The sequence below is a fragment of the Salmo trutta genome, chromosome 2 (assembly GCF_901001165.1).
Source record: "Salmo trutta chromosome 2, fSalTru1.1, whole genome shotgun sequence".
Taxonomy (NCBI): domain Eukaryota; kingdom Metazoa; phylum Chordata; class Actinopteri; order Salmoniformes; family Salmonidae; genus Salmo; species Salmo trutta.
In genome coordinates this window covers 74,927,338-74,947,060 of record NC_042958.1, presented here as the reverse complement: position 1 = coordinate 74,947,060, position 19,723 = coordinate 74,927,338, and the positions used below count along the sequence as shown (strand labels likewise).

General features: G+C 43.9%; 1 protein-coding gene across 3 annotated transcripts in view; it reads right to left on the bottom strand.

Annotated features, from left to right (window-relative positions):
* LOC115162910 (cadherin-23) overlaps positions 1–19,723 on the bottom strand; it is a 712,130-nt gene that overhangs the window by 74,623 nt on the left and 617,784 nt on the right. For all 3 annotated transcript variants that reach the window (XM_029714423.1, XM_029714440.1, XM_029714433.1), the window contains 2 exons: positions 2,715–2,840; positions 2,203–2,406 (listed from right to left, as the gene is read on the bottom strand). In XM_029714423.1, coding sequence (XP_029570283.1) covers positions 2,203–2,406; positions 2,715–2,840 — 330 coding nt within the window. The remainder of the gene's footprint in view (positions 1–2,202; positions 2,407–2,714; positions 2,841–19,723) is intronic.

Below are 19,723 nucleotides of genomic sequence, written 5' to 3'. Positions count from 1 at the left end.
TGGGTGAGCATCTTCTTGTTTGCTTATGGCCTTATGGAGTTGTTTGAGAGCGGTCTTAGTGCCAGCTTCGTTTTGTGGGGTAAATAGAAGGCTACGAATAATACAGATGAGAACTCTCTTGGTAGATTGTGTGGTCTACAGCTTATCATAATGTACTCTACCTCAGGTGAGTAATACCTCAAGACTTCTTTAATATTAGACATCGCACACCAGCTGTTATTGACAAAAAGACACACACCCCCAACCCTCATCTTACCCGAGGTAGCGTCTCTGTTCTGCCGGTGCATGGAAAATTCTGGTAGCTCTATGTATCTGTGACTTGGGATGATTAGTGTAATTTTTTAACTCAGCAAGATAAGAAACGCCCCTTTTTCAGGACCCTGTCTTTCAAAAATCATTCATAAAAATCCAAATAACTTCACAGATCTTCATTGTAACGGGTTTAAACACTGTTTCCCATGCTTATTCAATGAACCATAAACAATTAATGAACATGCACCTGTGGAACGGTCGTTAAGACACTAACAGCTTACAGACGGTAGGCAATTAATGTCACAGTTATGAAAACTTAGGACACTAAAGAGGCCTTTCTACTGACTCTGAAAAACACCAAAAGAAAGATGCCCAGGGTCCCTGCTCATCTGCGTAAACGTGCCTTAGGCATGCTGCAAGGAAGCGTGAGGACTGCAGATGTGGCCAGGGCAATAAATTGCAATGTCCGTACTGTGAAATGCCTAAGACAGCATTACAGGGAGACAGAACGGACAGATGACCTTCCTCGCAGTGGCAGACCATGTGTAACAACACCTGTACAGGATCAGTACATCCGAACATCACACCTGCGGGACAGGTACAGGAGGGCAATAACAACTGTCCGAGTTACACCAGGAACGCACAATCCCTCCATCAGTGCTCAGACTGTCCGCAATAGACTGAGAGAGGCTGGACTGAGGGCTTGTAGGTCTGTTGTAAGGCAGGTCCTCACCAGACATCACCCGGCAACAACGTTGCCTATGGGTACAAACCCGCCGTCGCTGAACCAGACAGGACTGGCAAAAAGCGCTCTTCACTGACGAGTCGTTGTTTTGTCTCACCAGGGGTGATGGTCAGATTCACGTTTGTCGTCGAAGGAATGAACGTTACACCGAGGCCTGTGCTCTGGAGCGGGATTGATTTGGAGGTGGAGGGTCCGTCATGGTCTGGGGCGGTGTGTCACAGCATCATCGGACTGAGCTTGTTGTCATTGCAGGCAATCTCAATGCTGTGCGTTACAGGGAAGACATCCTCCTCCCTCATGTAGTACCCTTCCTGCAGGCTCATCCTGACATGACCCTCAGCATGACAATGCCACCAGCCATACTGCTCGTTCTGTGCGTGATTTCCTGCAAGACAGGAATGTCAGTGTTCTGCCATGGCCAGCGAAGAGCCCGATCTCAATCCCATTAAGCATGTCTGGGACCTGTTGGATCGGAGGGTGAGGACTAAGGCCATTCCCCCCAGAAACTTCTGGTAACTTGCAGGTGCCTTGGTGGAAGAGTGGGGTAACATCTCACAGCAAGAACTGGCAAATCTGGTGCAGTCCATGAGGAGGAGATGCACTGCAGTACCTAATGCAGCTGGGGGCCACACCAGATACTGACTGTTACTTTTGATTTTGACTCCCACTTTGTTCAGGGACACAATTATTCAATTTCTGTTAGTCACATATCTGTGAACTTGAACTCTCCGTTGTTGAAACTTATGTTCATACAAATATTTACACATGTTAAGTTTGCTGAAAATAAACGCAGTTGACAGTGAGAGGATGTTTCTTTTTTTGCTGAGTTTATTTACATGCATGCATGCACGTACATACACACGCATGAATGCATGCATAGAGTCCCACAGACACACATACACACACACACGTTGTGTTCTTCTATCCTTGTGGGGACCTAAAATGTATTTCCATTCAAAATCGTATTTTCCCTAACCCCTAACCCTGAACCTAACCCTTACCATAACCATAACCTTAACCTGTAACCCTAACCCATAATCCTAACCCCTAAATTTAAAATAGCCCATGATGGAGACATTTTCTTGTTTTACTATCTTTGTTGGGACTTTGGAGGATTTTAGGTCCCCACAAGGATAGAAGAACCAACCCACACACACACCTCCACACACCACCATCCATGCACCCACCCATCAACACACACTCACCAGTGGGGCTGTTCTCAGGGAGGTGCACAGTGAGGCTGGGGGGGTTAAAGACAGGAGGGTTGTCGTTCTGGTCCATGATTGTCACAGTGAGGGGTACACTGCTGTTGAGCCCTCCCACATCCTCCCCCACCAGGAGCAGCTCCATCCGCGGCTCCACAAACGCCTCGCGGTCCAACAGAGCCTTCTGTCGCACACGCACTACACCTGCAGGGGGGAACAGGGGAGAGGTACAGGCAGTTGGATAATTGGTGATGAAGTAAGCATTTCACTGCTAGTCTGCACCTGTTGTCTACAAAGAATGTGACAAATAAAATGTGATTTGACTTGAAAATTATGATTAATGATATGTGTGTGGGGTTGTGAGTGAGAGTGTGTGTATGTGTTTGAGTGTGCATGTGCATGTATTATTGGTGTGTGATTAAGTGACCATTATGTGTGTGTGTATGTTTGTGTGTGCGTGTGTGCGCGCGCGTATGTGTGTGTGTGTGTGTGTGTGTGTGTGTGTGTCAGACCTGTATCAGAGTCCACAGTGAAGAGGTCCAGTCTTGTTCCCAGCAGACGGTACCTGACCACAGAGTTGGGCCCAATGTCTTTGTCCTCAGCCAAAACTGGTCCATTCAACACTGACACAGCAGTGCCTGAGAGAGGTTGGAGGAATGGATAGGGGGAGAAAGGGTGATGTGTAGGATGGCAGATGGGGAGAGGAAAGTTAAATACAAGAGTTGAGGAGGGAAGGGCAAGAATGATTGATGAATGAAAGAGGAAAAGATCGAGATTGGAAGAGAGTGGGAAGAGAGAGAAGCATGAGTCATCGAAGCATAGACGAAAGCAGATATAAAGACAAGAAAAGTGTAAGAGGTTTTGCGGGCCACGCAAGGGATAGAGGTAGCAGAGGAATTAAACATTGTCAAATGAAACAGAACGAGAGACAGAGAGAAAGAGAGAGAGAGCCAGTTAGCCAGCCAGCCAGAGCGACAGAGACAGACAGACATCCAGACAGACTTTGGACACATATTATTATGTTACAAAGTGGGATTCAAATTGATTTGTCATTTTTTGTTAACGTTCCACAGACAATACTCTGTAATGTGAAAGAAAAATTCTACGATCTTTTTATTTATTAACCTCTACGAGATCGGTGTCCAGATCGTGCACTAATGTAATTAGCATGACGCTGTAAGTAACAAGAACATTTCCCAGGACATACAGTGTGTCACGACTTCTGCCGAAGTCGATGCCCCTCCTTGGTCGGGTGGTGATCAGCGGTCAACGTCACCGGCCTTCTAGCCATCATTGATCAGTTTCTCATTTTCCATTGGTCTTGTCTTCCTACACACCTGTTTCCAATCCCATTAATTACATGTTGTGTATTTAACCCTCTGTTTCCCCTTATGTCCTTGTCGGTGATTGTTTTTGTTGTTATATTATGTGTGTTTTGTATCGGTGTGCGACGGGTATTATGTTACCCATGTTATTTTGAACTTTGGTTGTGGAGTTTGTTTTTTAAATTAAATACTCCAGAATAACCAATTTGGTTTCTCCTGCGCCTGACTTCCCTGCCACCAACATACACGAATATGACACAGTGAGGGAAAAAAGTATTTGATCCCCTGCTGATTTTGTACGTATGCCCACTGACAAAGAAATGATCAGTCTATAATTTTAATGGTAGGTTTACTTGAACAGTGAGAGACAGAATAAATACAAAAAAAAATCAAGAAAAACGCATGTCAAAAATGTTATAAATTGATTTGCATTTTAATGAGGGAAATAAGTATTTGACCCCTCTGCAAAACATGACTTAGTACTTGGTGGCAAAACCCTTGTTGGCAATCACAGAGGTCAGACGTTTCTTGTAGTTGGCCACCAGGTTTGCACACATCTCAGGAGGGATTTTGTCCCACTCCTCTTTGCAGATCTTCTCCAAGTCATTAAGGTTTCGAGGCTGACGTTTGGCAACTCGAACCTTCAGCTCCCTCCACAGATTTTCTATGGGATTAAGGTCTGGAGACTGGCTAGGCCACTCCAGGACCTTAAATGTGCTTCTTCTTGAGCCACTCCTTTGTTGCCTTGGCCGTGTGTTTTGGGTCATTGTCATGCTGGAATACCCATCTACGACCCATTTTCAATGCCCTGGCTGAGGGAAGGAGGTTCTCACCCAAGATTTGATGGTACATGGCCCCGTCCATCGTCCCTTTGATGCGGTGAAGTTGTCCTGTCCCCTTAGCAGAAAAACACCCCCAAAGCATAATGTTTCCCCCTCCATGTTTGACGGTGGGGATGGTGTTCTTGGGGTCATTCCTCCTCCTCCAAACACGGCGAATTGAGTTGATGCCAAAGAGCTCCATTTTGGTCTCATCTGACCACAACACTTTAACCCAGTTGTCCGCTGAATCATTCAGATGTTCATTGGCAAACTTCAGACGGGCATGTATATGTGCTTTCTTGAGCAGAGGGACCTTGTGGGCGCTGCAGGATTTCAGTCCTTCACGGCATAGTGTGTTACCAATTGTTTCCTTGGTGACTATGGTCCCAGCTGCCTTGAGATCATTGACAAGATCCTTCCATGTAGTTCTGGGCTGATTCCTCACCGTTCTCATGATCATTGCAACTCCACGAGGTGAGATCTTGCATGGAGCCCCAGGCTGAGGGAGATTGACAATTCTTTTGTGTTTCTTCCATTTGCGAATAATCACACCAGCTGTTGTCAGCTTCTCACCAAGCTGCTTGGCGATGGTCTTGTAGCCCATTCCAGCATTGTGTAGTTCTACAATCTTGTCCCTGACATCCTTGGAGAGCTCTTTGGTCTTGGCCATGGTGGAGAGTTTGGAATCTGATAGATTGATTGCTTCTGTGGACAGGTGTCTTTTATACAGGTAACAAGGTGAGCTTAGGAGCACTCCCTTTAAGAGTGTGCTCCTAATTGCAGCTCGTTACCTGTATAAAAGACACCTGGGAGCCAGAAATCTTTCTGATTGAGTGGGGGTCAAATACTTATTTCCCTCATTAAAATGCAAATCAATTTATAACATTTTTGACATGCGATTGTTGTTATTCTGTCTCTCACTGTTCAAATAAACCTACCATTAAAATTATAGACTGATCATTTCTTTATCAGTGGGCAAACATACAAAATCAGCAGGGGATCAAATACCTTTTTCCCTCACTGTAGACATGTCTTATAGGGGCAGAAAGCTTAAATTCTTGTTAATATAACTGCACTGTACATTTTACAGTAGCTATTACAGTGAAAAAATACCATGCTATTGTTTGAGGAGAGAGCACAACAACAAAAAAGTTTTATCACGGCAACTGGTTTGATACATTCACCTCTGAAGCTAAATAATGTACTGACATTGAGTAATCTTGCTCTGATTTGTCATCCTGAGGGTCCCAGAGATAAAATGTAGCATAGTTTTGTTCAATTACAAAACTACGTGATCGTAGTTCGCCAATTTATTTTCTATTGATTGTACATTGGCTAATAGGACCGATGGTAAAGGAAGATTACTCGCTTGCCGCAGAATCCTTACAAGGCGCCCAGACATTCGTCGCCCATATCTCCGTCTCTTTCTCCTGCGAATGACGGGGATGAGGGCATTTTTGGGCATCTGAAGTAAATCCTTCCTGTCGGACTCGATAAAGAAAAAATATTCCTCCAGTACGGGGTGAGTAATCACTATCCTGATATCTAGAAGCTCTTTTCAGTCATAAGACACGGTGGGAGAAACATTATGTACAAAATAAGTTACAAATAACGTGAAAAAACACACACAATAGTACAATTGGTTAGTGGATTGTAAAACGGCAGCCATCTCCTCCGGCACCATTGTTCAAGCTTCCTTCTTTTCACTCTGTCATTTTCGCTGAGCAGCTTAAGCCCCTGGTTCACCTGGAGAAGATTTACCCGAAGAGACACATGTAAGAAGGGGTGTGTTATGATGAGCTTCTATTGGCTGTCAATGTTATTGATCCATCCTCAGTTTTCTCGTATCACAGCCATTAAACTCTGTAACTGTTTTAAAATGACCATTGGCCTCATAGTAAATCCCTGAGCGGTTTCTTCCCTTTCCAGCAACTGAGTTAGGAAGGAGGCCTGTATCTTTGTAGTGACTGAGTGTATTGATAAACCTTCCAAAGCATAATTGATAAATTCACAAAGCTCAAAGGGATATTCAGTGTCTGCTTTTTTTATTGTCACCCATCTACCAATAGGTGCCCTTCTTTGCGAGGCATTAGAACACCTCCATGGTCTTTGTGGTTGAATCTGTGCTTGAAATTCACTTCTCGATTGAGGGACCTTACAGATAATTGTATGTGTGTGGTAGAGATAGGGCTGTTGCGGTCATGAAATTTCATCAGCCGGTGACTGTCAAGCAAATAACTGCCGGTCTCACAGTAATTGACTGTTAATTAACATAAACACATTTAGCATCTCCTGGCAGCCTACCATGCAGACCTTTGGAACATCTACTTTTTAAAAAATCGAATAAATCCATGTAATATAGCCTACACTATCATAATACATCGATTATTTATTTTAGACGGTCTAAAGAAACATGAAATGAAGAAAAAGTAGTCTATTTCAGAAGAACAGAATAGCATACTCTGAGTTAAATTAGGCCCTGATCTGGCTATGCCATATGGCTGTGCCCTACACTAGTTCATTTAGCAGACAAGATTTGCTTAGAATTCTCTGGCATTATTTTATATTATTTTATAGTATTAAGAATACAAATGAACATAGCTGAATAAAATAGATAAACGATTAGAGGGATTGCGCACATGTTGAGTGTTAACAAAGAAACAGGTACTCCTATATGCTTAATTTAGAGTTATTTATGTAACTGTAGTTGAGCGGTTAACAAAGAAACAGGTACACCTATATGCTTAATTTAGAGTTATTTCATAACTGTAGTTGTGATAAAAACGTTGGGCTATATGTTTTGATTTTTAATACATTCTAAGGCTGCATGACTAAAAATGATTTTAAAAAGGTTGCATGAAAGTCATGAGCTCTGCCATGTATTTTGCGCAGGCTGTACACACTTAATCAGTCTCTCATTCACAATTTGACAAGCACTTGATAATGCCTCGAATTTCTCGGTGGCATCCCCTTTGTGTGGCCGTAATGCCCCGTAAAAAATCCATGCCTTTTGCGGCCAGCGGCTGTTGTGCCCTTGGGCTGAATATAATCATTTGAATTCCCTTCTCCCGGCTGCATGCTCGAAAGACCTCTCACTCACATGGCTCTCCATCTTTTTCACAGGCTACAAGTGAAGACGGACACATTGCGGACGCAACTATGTGAGTCCTTATCCAATTCAGAGACACATATTGAAGATATTGGAAGAACTGTCCACATTTACTTTTGTCAGCCAACAAGATGAGTAGGCCTAATGAACAGAAAAAGCACTAGCCTATGTAAAACTACTATCCCCCATAGTACAAAAGTTGACCTATTCTATTCTGTGTGAGAAATAAATATTCCAGATATAGTCTGGGACAGTTGTGGGATGTGTTAGATCCATTAGCATAAAAAAAAACATTTTTAAGCAATGAGGCTGACGCAATAGATCAGAACGTTTAGCTTTTTTAAAATAAACTATTAGGTTATTTCTTCACATTATAGGCTAATGACCATCAGCAGCATCAGACCTTGGAGAAGCCTAATTACTGTGACTAAATGGTCACGTGCAATTTGATTGCCGTCATGACTCGTGACGGCTGGTGTGGTCGTAATACGATCCCCTTAACCTGTTAGGGTATAGGGGGCAGTATTGAGACTTTTTGAAAAAAGATGTGCCCATTTTTAAATGCCTCCTACACCTACCCAGTAACTACAATATGCATATACTTATTATATATGGATAGAAAACACCCTAAAGTTTCAAAAACTGTTTGAATGGTGTCTGTGAGTATAACAGAACTCATTTGGCAGGCAAAACCCTGAGACAGATTCTGACAGGAAGTGGATACCTGATGTGTTGAATTGACTTTGAGCCTATGCCATTGAAAAACAAAGGGGGTGAGGTAAATTCTGGCACTTCCTATTGCTTCCACAAGATGTCCCCAGCCTTTACAAAGTGTTTTGAGTGTTCTACAGTGAGATCTGACCGAATAAGAGCCATGGAACGTGATGGTCCATCATTCACCCTGGCGCGCGATTTGATGGTGGGTACTCTCATTCCGAAACGTTTTAAAAGAAAACCCAATGGTCCGCCTTGAATTTTATTCATGTTCTGGTTAAAAAAGGCCCTAATGATTTATGCGATACAACGTTTGACATGTTTGAACGAACGGAAATATATTTTTTCCGTTCTTGAAGTGAAGTGAAGTCCGGCTGGCTTAGATCATGCGCTACAACACGGAGGTTTTTCGACATAAATGATGAGCTTTTTTGAACAAAACTACATTCGTTATGGACCTGGGACTCTTTGGAAGTGACATCTGATGAAGAGAATCAAAGGTAATGGATTATTTATATAGTATTTTCGATTTTAGATTCCTCCAACATGGCGGTTAGTCTGTATCGCTATGCGTATTTTTCTGGCGCAGTGCTCAGATTATTGCAAAGTGTGATTTCCCAGTAAGGTTAATTTAAAATCTGACAAGTCCATTGCGTTCAAGAGATGTAAATCTATAATTCTTTGAATGACAATATAATATTTTAGCAATGTTTTCTAATATTAATTAATTATTTTGTCGTCATGACTTGACTGCCGGTATTGGAGGGAAACGATTTCCTGAACATCAACGCCATAGTAAAACACTGTTTTTAGATATAAATATGAACTTGATAGAACTAAAAATGCATGCATTGTCTAACAAAATGTCCTAGGAGTGTCATCTGATGGAGATTGTAAAAGGTTAGTGCATAATTTTAGCTGATTGTATGGTTTTGGTAAAGCCTGTCTTTGAATCGACAATGCATTGCACACCGCTATTGTCAATGTACTCTCCTAACATAACCTAACTTTATGCTTTCCCCGTAAAACCTTTTTGAAATCGGTAAACGTGGTTAGATTAAGAAGATGTTTATCTTTCAAAGGCTGTAAGTTAGTTGTATGTTTGAGAAATTTGAATTTGTACATTTATTTGGTTTCAAATTTGCCGCTCTTGAAATGCACCTGCTGTTGATAGGGTGCGCCACAGGTGGCACGCTAACGTCCCAGGTAGCCTCAAGAAGTTAACAGCCCTAGGTACAGAGATGGGGTAGTCATTCAAGTCATGTTCACCACTATTATTGCACACGGAATGAGTCCATGCAACAGGTTAACAATCACAAGGCCGCTGGGCCAGATGGAATACCAGAGCACGTTATCATAGCATGCGCAGACTACCTGGTAAGAGTCTTCACAGACATTTTCAATCAATTTATCCTTGTCCCAGTCTGTAATCCCAACATGTTTCAAGCTGACCACCATTGTCACTGTTCCTAAGAGCTCCAAGGTAACCTGCCTAAATGTCTATCGCCCTATAGCACTCACATCTGTAATTATGAAGTACTTTGAAAGGCTGGTCATGACACACATCAACACCATCATCCCAGACACCCTAGACCCACTCCAATTTGTATACCACCAGAACAGATCCAAAGACGACACAATATCAATTGCACTTCACGCTGCCCTCTCCTAACTGGGCAAGAGGGGAAATAACTGCTTAGAATGCTGTTCATAGACTACAGCTCAGCGTTCAACAAAATAATCCCCTGTAAGATCATCACCAAGTTAGAGACCCTGCAACTGGATCCTGGACTTCCTGATGGGCCAGCCCCAGGTGATGAGCGTAGACAACAACACCTCCTCCATGCTGACCCTCAACACGGGGGCCCCTCAGGGGTGTGTGCATAGTTCCCTCCAGTACTCCCTGTTTACACATGACTGCGTTCATCCACGACTCCAAAACTATCATCACGTTTGCTGACGACACAACGGTGGTAGGCCTGATCACCAACGGTGATGAGTCAGCCTACAGTGAGGAGGTCAGCTACTTAGCAGTGTGGTGCCAGAGCAACAACCTCTCCCTCAATGTCAGTAAGACCAAGGAGCTGATCGTGGACATAGGAGAAAGAAGGGAGAGTTGCTGTTGCAGAGTGGGTCGAGAGCTTTATGTTCCTTGGCATCCACACTAAGGGCCTAACATGGTATCCACACACCTACACAGTTGTGAAGAAGGCACGGCTGCGCCTCTTCCCACTTAGGAGGCTGAAAAGATTTGGCATGGGCCCTCGAATAATCAAAAAGTTCTACAGCTGCACCATCGAGAGCATCTTCACAGGCTTCATCACCGCTTGATATGGCAAAGACACCGCCCTTGAGCGCAAAGCACTACAGAGTGTGGTGTGGACAGCCAAGTACATCACTGGGATTGAGCTCCCTGCCATCCAGGACCTCTATAGCATGCGGTGTCAGAGGAAGGTCCGAAGCCACCCATGTTCACGCTGCTACGATCCGGCAAAGGGTACCGGAGCATCGGCACTCGGACCAATAGGCTCCGAGACAGCTTCTACCCGAAGGCATAAGACTGCTAAATAGCCAGACTGCTAAATACATTGAACAAAAAAATAAACGCAACATGCAACTATTTCAAAGATTTTACTGAGTTACAGTTCATATGATGAAAAGGGTCAATTTAAATGGATTTGTTAAGCCCTAATCTATGCATTTCACATGACTGGGAATACAGATATGCATCTGTTGGTCACAGATACAGTACCTTAAAAGAAGGTAGGGGCATGGATCAGAAAACCAGTCTGTCACGTAGAGTAGGCCAGAAGGCTAAACTGGAAAACCTAACCTCCATAAAAAATAAAAAGATGGCGGAGCCGCAAAAGTTCTTCTGTGCAAAGGTGTTTATTTACATAGTGATTCCGGAACAAAAACAACAGTACTGCCATCAAACCTTATGGGTCAGCTAAAAACAATCCTGCCCCACCCACAGCTCAATCCAAAATGCCTCTCCATGAACTGAAAGAGAGGCTCCTTTTGTAGGGGTAGCCCCTCCCCTCAGAACAATTAACCCTAATTAATTAAGCAATTACCTATTCAACCTACAGTTTCCATTTATCTAAACATACCAAAATATATACATTGCAACACGTTTATGAAACAACATCACAATATAACATTGACAAAATTACATCACTACTGACAGTGTCTTCCAATATGCCCATTTACATTAATGAGCCATTCCGGACAGGCACTACAAAGTAAGCCCAATTCCCTTAGCTCGGGTCCTTATCCAGCATAGCCGGAAGCTACAGAGATGGAGAGAGAGAGGAACAGAACAAACAAACAATGCGCTCATCCATAACATCTAAGTATAATAAATATTGCTTATATTAAATATGAACACTTGTCTGTTTATTTCTTTATACCCTAACCGGTTACTGACGTAAGTGTGAAATGTATGTACTAAGATAGAGAAATTAACTTGTGTGTCGACCCACATTGTTAACTTATCTGATAATGGAGCAGGGAGGAGTGATGAATGTGTGCGTGCGTTAAAGTACCAAATGCTGCCCGCGGCCAGTGACGGACTTCTACGTCACATTACCTTCCTCCTCTCCTGAAGCGACCAGGTTCGGGAGCCTGGATAGGTAGTCTGCCGTGACATTCTCTTTTCCTGCCTTATGACGGACACAGAACCTGAAGGGCTGGAGCTCCAGATACCACCTGGTCACACGAGAATTCCGGTCCTTCATGGTCTGGATCCAGGTCAGTGCTCTGTGGTCTGTGTGCAGGTCAAATTCCCTCCCAAGAAGGTAGTAACGGAGGCTATCTAGGGCCCACTTTATAGCCAGGCACTCCTTCTCGATTGTCGAATACCTGGTTTCCCTCGACAACAGCTTCCGACTCAGGTACAGTACAGGACGCTCTTCTCCTGGCTCCCCTTGGGCCAGTACAGCTCCAATTCCCACAGCCGAAGCGTCCACCTGCACGAGAAACCTCTTCTGAAAATCAGGGGTCTGGAGAACAGGGAATGAGCACAGTCGTTTTTTCAGTATCCTGAAGGCTTCCTCACACTCCTCAGTCCACTTCACAGGGTTGCTGGCCACCTTTGAAGTGAGGTTGGTCAGAGGGACAGCGATGGTCGAAAACTGCGGAATGAATCTCCGGTACCATCCTGCCAGACCTAGGAAGGACTTCACCTGTTTCTTGGTTCTGGGTTGAAGGCTGTTCCTGATGGACTCCACTTTGTCCACCTGAGGTCGAACTTCACCCTTACCCAGCTGGTAACCCAGGTACTTTGTCTCCTGTTTTGCCCACTCACACTTCAGGAGGTTAAGCGTGAGGCCTGCATCATGGATCTTCCCCAGGACTCTGCTAAGATGCTGTATGTGCTCCTCCCAGGAGTGGCTGTAGATCACCACGTCGTCCAAGTAAGCAGCACAGTAATCATCACAGTCCTGGAGGACCTTGTCCATCAGCCTCTGGAAAGTCGCAGGGGCCCCATGAAGGCCAAACGGCATGACCTTGAACTGGAACAGGCCTATCGGTGTCCGGAACGCAGTGTAGGCCTTGGATTGTTCGTCCAGGGGCACCTGCCAGTACCCTTTGCAGAGATCCAATGTGGTGATGTAATGAGCTCTACCTATTCTCTCCAGTAAGTCGTCAATGCGGGGCATGGGGTAGGCATCAAACTGGGAGATGGCATTCACCTTACGGAAGTCCATGCAGACACGCAAAGAGCCATCCTTCTTTGGGACAATGACAATAGGGCTGCTCCATTCACTTGATGATGGCTCGACAACATCCATCTCTATCATGGTGTGGACCTCTTCTTTGAGGGCTACCACCAGCCTCTCAGGCACACGGTAAGGATGCTGGCGGACAGGGTTCTGGCCAGGCTTCAAACGAATGACGTGTTCCAGGACTTTGGTTCTTCCTGGCCTCTGACTGAAGAGGGCCGGATACTTGCCAAACAGCTGCTTCAGCTCATCTTGCTTGTCTTCTTCTAGGTGAGCCAATATGACCTCTGCTCGTCCTTTCCATGCCTCTGTGACCCCATCCGATTCGTCCTCTTCTTCTACTCTGCGGACCAGAAAGGATTTTACCTTGGAGAGTTCCTCTTTCTCCTCCCAGGCCTTGAGGAGGTTCACATGGTAGGTTTGCTTCTCCTTACCCTTGTCCGGGTGCAGCACCTCGTAGGTCACCGGACCCATCTTCCTCCCGATTAGGTACGGCCCTTGCCACTGCGCAAGGAGCTTGCTGGTAGACGAGGGAAGGAGGAGCAGGACTTTCTGTCCTGGCTTAAACTCTCTGTGGCGAGCGTGCTGGTCATAACCTCGCTTCTGGGCCTTCTGGGCTTGCTGAAGGTTTGCCCTAGCTTCCTCTCGGTACCGCTCCAGCCTGTCTCGCATCTGGAGAACGTACTGGACAATCCCCTGTCCTGAGGTAGCTACTGGGGAACCTTCCCAGCACTTCTTCAGCAGGTCCAGTGGTCCCTGCACTGGCCATCCATAGAGGAGTTCGAATGGCGAGAAACCTGTCGATGCCTGAGGCACCTCCCTGTAAGCAAAAAGCAGAAAGGGTAACCACTTATCCCAGTCTTTACCAGTGTCAGCCACAAACTTCCTCAGCATGTTCTTGAGCGTTTGATTAAATTTCTCTACGAGCCCATCCGTTTGGGGATGGTAGGGAGTGGTCCTCAAGCCTTTAATGCCCAGCTGTCGGTGGAGTTGAACCATCAGTCGTGAAGTGAAGTTTGTGCCTTGGTCCGTCAGGATTTCATCAGGGATTCCTACACGAGAAAAGAGCTGAACAAGAGCACTGATTATTTTTGGAGTGGTTATGGAACGGAGTGGGAAGGCTTCTGGGAACCGGGTGGCATAGTCACAGATCACCAATATATACTGGTAACCTGCACTACTCTTCTCCAAGGGTCCAACAATGTCCATTGCAATTCTCTTGAATGGGGTAGAGATAACTGGCAGGGAACATAGAGGAGCCCGGTCAGACCTACGGACAGCACTGGTTTTCTGGCACGTGGGGCATGTTTTGCAGTATGTTTGTACATCAGTATACATGGAGGGCCAAAAGAAACGGGAGCCTAGCCTAAGATAGGTCTTATGTTGCCCTAGATGGCCTGCCCATGGAACTGTATGTGCAAGGTTGAGAACAAGTGGTATACATGTAGATGGCACCACTAACTTCCTGCTATCTGCTTCTGACCCAAGGTAGAGTATGTGGTTGTCTACTGTGTATATTCCCCCACATGAAGATTGGCTGTCCCCAGCTAAGGCCTTATCAAATAAACCTTTCAAGGTTGCATCAGACTTCTGCAGTGTAGCAAAATTTTGTGGAACTTCCCATTGCACTTCTAACCCAGACACATCAGCAACAGGTACAGGGGTTCCCACATACTTCTCAAGACGCCGCTGGCGGCGTGACTTTCTGGGCCCTTTGGTTCCCCCCTCACACAGACTATCACACAAGTCAGGCAGAGGTTGTAAACCAGCTTTGGCCTGGGCACGAGTGACAACTGAACATGACACCTGAACATCAGACTGGCAAACTGACTGCTCATATAGCTGACCCCCCACACTTCCCAACAGATCAGAGAGTACCGGCACATCCCTCCCCAAAATTATCTCAAAAGGTAGCTTCTCCATTACCCCAACTTTGAGGAGGTATTTCTGACCCTGAATCTCCACTGTGAGTTCAGCTGTGGGCTGCTGTGACTGGTCACCATGGACACATTGGATCAGTGTCTGGTGACCGTAATCAATGTCATTAACAGGTACATTACATTTTCTGATCAACGACAGGGAACTTCCGGTGTCAATCATTGCAGTAAGACTTTTACCATTCACTTTTACAGGTACCAAGACTGACCCTTCCCCAGTCTGTCTATTCTGAACACCATCCCCCTCTCTGGGCACATAACAGTAACCTGAGAGCTTGGATTTACGTAGCGGACACATTGAAGCCTTATCCCACTGCTGCCACCATATGTCACGTAGAGTAGGCCAGAAGGCTAAACTGGAAAACCTAACCTCCATAAAAAATAAAAAGATGGCGGAGCCGCAAAAGTTCTTCTGTGCAAAGGTGTTTATTTACATAGTGATTCCGGAACAAAAACAACAGTACTGCCATCAAACCTTATGGGTCAGCTAAAAACAATGCTGCCCCACCCACGGCTCAATCCAAAATGCCTCTCCATGAACTGAAAGAGAGGCTCCTTTTGTAGGGGTAGCCCCTCCCCTCAGAACAATTAACCCTAATTAATTAAGCAATTACCTATTCAACATACAGTTTCCATTTATCTAAACATACCAAAATATATACATTGCAACACGTTTATGAAACAACATCACAATATAACATTGACAAAATTACATCACTACTGACAGTGTCTTCCAATATGCCCATTTACATTAATGAGCCATTCCGGACAGGCACTACAAAGTAAGCCCAATTCCCTTAGCTCGGGTCCTTATCCAGCATAGCCGGAAGCTACAGAGATGGAGAGAGAGAGGAACAGAACAAACAAACAACACACTCATCCATAACGTCTAAGTATAATAAATATTGCTTATATTAAATATGAACACTTGTCTGTTTATTTCTTTATACCCTAACCGGTTACTGACGTAAGTGTGAAATGTATGTACTAAGATAGAGAAATTAACTTGTGTGTCGACCCACATTGTTAACTTATCTGATAATGGAGCAGGGAGGAGTGATGAATGTGTGCGTGCGTTAAAGTACCAAATGCTGCCCGCGGCCAGTGACGGACTTCTACGTCACACAGTCAGTATCTGGTGTGACTACCATTTGCGACATGCAGCGTGACACATCTCCTTTGCATAGAGTTAATCAGGCTGATTGTGGCATGTGGAATGTTGTCCCACTCATCTTCAATGGCTGTGCGAAGTTGCTGGATATGGGTGGGAACTGCAACAAGCGGTGGTGCACAGCAATCCTGTAAGTTGCTCTGGATAAGAGTGTCTGCTAAATGACAAAAATGTTTAAAAAAAAGTAAAATAACCCCACCTACACCATGGGGCACTCTGTTCACAAAATTTACATCAGCAGACCTCCTTGTCCACGCAACGCCATACATGTTGTCTGCCATCTGCCCGGTACAGTTGAAACCAGGATTCATCTTTGAAGAGCACACTTCTCCCCTCATGCCAGTGGCCATTGAAGGTGAGCATTTTCCCACTGAAGTTGGTTACGATGCCGAACTGCAGTCAGGTCAAGACCCTGGTGAGGATGACGAGCACACAGATGAGTTTCCTTGAGATGGTATCTGACAGTTTGTGCAAAATTTATTTGGTTGTGCAAACCCACAGTTCCATCAGCTGTCTGGATGGCTGGTCTCAGACAATTCTGCAGGTGAAGAAGCCGGATGTGGAGGTCCCGTGCTGACATGGTTACACGTGGTTTGCTGATGTAAGGCCAGTTGGACATACTGCCAAATTCTGTAAAACTACGTTGGAAGCCGCTTATGGTAGAGAAATTAACATTAAATTATCTGGCAACAGCTCTGGTGAACATTCCTGTGGTCAGTAGCCAACTGCACGCTACTTCAAAACTTGAGAAATCTGTGGCATTTTAGGGGCCTCTTATTGTCCCCAGCACAAGGTGCACCTCTGTAATGATCATGCTGTTTAACACTAGAACCGCTGAGCCTCAAGAGACCCCCCTTCAAGCTAATGAGCAGTCATTCTGACTGCAACATTTTAAGTGTAAATAACATGTTTCAAAACATGCTCAAAATCATGCTCGAAAATCTTGAAAAAAAATGATCTGGTTGTGTTCATGAGGTAACATTGGAATAAGATGTTTTATTTATTTAAAATAATAACATATGATTTTCATTAGGTTGTTACTGTAGGCTATATAAAAACAAAAAAAAACACCAATTCAACTGATCAATAAATTAAGTTTGTGGAATTATATAAATATATATACAGTACCAGTCAAAAGTTTGGACACACCAACTCATTCAAGGGTTTTTATTTGTTTTACTGTTTTCTACATTGTAGAATAAACTATGAAATAACGCATATGGAATCATGTCGTAACCAAAAAAGTATTAAGCAAATCAAAATATAATTTATATTTGAGATTCTTCAAAGTAGCCACCCTTTAATCTAACCACCACAGTGTGGTTAGATTAACGAGAGTCTTGTCTTTAAAATGGTGTAAAATAGTCATTAGTTTGAGAAATTGAAATAATAGCATTTCTAAGGTATTTGAATATCGCGCCACGGGATTACACTGGCTGTTGAGTAGGTGGGACGCACGCGTCCCACTGGCCCAGAGAGGTTAACCTGTAACAAGGATGAACTGCTCTGACCAATCTCTGTCTATTGATTAAGCTTGTTAACTTCTATGGGCTAACTTCTAACAGCCAGTGGAATCGCGTGGCGCGTAATACAAATACCTCAAAAATGCTATAACTTGAATTTCTCAAACATATGACTATTTTACACCATTTTAAAGACAAGACTCTTGTTAATCTAACCACATTGTCCGATTTCAAAAAGGCTTTACAGCGAAAGCAAAACATTAGATTATGTCAGGAGAGTACCCTGCCAAAAATAATCACACAGCCATTTTCAAAGCAAGCATATATGTCACAAAAACCAAAACCACAGCTAAATGCAGCACTAACCTTTGATGATCTTCATCAGATGACACTCCTAGGACATTATGTTATACAATACATGCATGTTTTGTTCAATCAAGTTCATATTTATATCAAAAACCAGTTTTTTACATTAGCATGTGATGTTCAGAACTAGCATACCCACCGCAAACTTCCGGTGAATTTATTAAATTACTCACGCTTAACGTTCACAAAATACATAACAATTATTTTAAGAATTATAGATACAGACCTCCTTTATGCAATCACGGTGTCAGATTTTAAAATAGCTTTTCGGCGAAATCACATTTTGCAATATTCTGAGTACATAGCCCGGCCATCACGGCTAGCTAATTTGACACCCACCAAGTTTGGCCCTCACCAAACTCAGATTTACTATAAGAAAAATTGGATTACCTTTGCTGTTCTTCGTCAGAATGCACTCCCAGGACTTCTACTTCAACAACAAATGTTGTTTTGGTTCCAAATAATCCATAGTTATATTCAAATAGCTCCGTTTTGTTCGTGCGTTCAGGTCAGTATCCGAAGGGTGACGCGCGAGTGCATTTCGTGAAAAAAAATGTCAAAATATTAGAATACCGTACTTCGAAGCATGTCAAATGCTGTTTAAAATCAATTTTTATGCTATTTTTTCGTAAAATAGCGATAATATTCCAACCGGGCGACGTTGTATTCATTCAAAGGCTGAAAGAAATTTTTTTAGAATTCTCATGAACGCGCTTCTCCAGTGTCACTGTTCCCAGCCTGACCACTCACAAACAGAGCTGCTGTACTTTGCCCAGAGACTGCAGACACTCCATTACACTTTCTGGCACCTTCTGAGAGCCAATTTAAGCCTTAGAAAATGTCACGTTACAGCAGAGATGCTTTATTTTCGATAGAGATGCCATAGAAGGAGAACAAATTGTCAGACAGGGCACTTCCTGTATGGAATCTTCTCAGGTTTTGGCCTGCCATATGAGTTCTGTTATACTCACAGACACCATTCAAACAGTTTTAGAAACTTTAGAGTGTTTTCTATCCAAATCTACTAATTATATGCATATTCTCGTCTCTGGACAAGAGTAGTAACCAGTTTAAATCGGGTACGTTTTTTTATCCGGCCGTGCAAATACTGCCCCCTAGCCCCAACAGGTTTTAACAGATGTGCCTTGTTAAAAACGTCTTTCCTTCTTAATGCGTTTGAGCCAATCAGTTGTGTTGTGACAAAGTAGGGGTGGTAGACAGAAGATAGCCCTATTTGGTAAAATACCAAGTCCATATTATGGCGAGAGCAGCTCAAATAAGCAAAGAGAAACGACAGTCCATAATTATTTTAAGACATGAAGGTCAGTCAATACGGAAAAGTGCAGTCGTAAAAACCATCAAGCCCAATGATGAAACTGGCTCTCACAAGGACCGCCACAAGAAAGGAAGACCCAGAGTTACCTCTGCTGCAGAGGATACGTTAATCAGAGTTACCAGCATCTGTAATTGCAGCCCCAAATAAATGCTTCACAGAGTTCAAGTAACAAACACATCTGAACATCAACTGTTCAGAGACTGAGTGAATCAGGTCTCCATGGTCGAATTGCTGCAAAGAAACCACTACTAAAGGACATCAATAATAAGAAGAGATTTGCTTGGGCCAAGAAACAGGAGCAATAGTCATTAGACCGGTGGAAATGTACTTTGGTGTCTTTGTGAGACGCAGAGTAGGTGAACGGATGATCTTTGCATGTGTGGATCCCGCCATGAAGCACGGAGGTGGTGTGATGGTGTGGGGGTGCTTGCTGGTGACACTGTCTCTGATTTATTTAGAATTCAAGGCACACTTAACCAGCATGGCTACCACAGCATTCTGCAACTATACGCCATCCCATCAGGTTTGCTATTAGTGGGACTGTGAATTGTT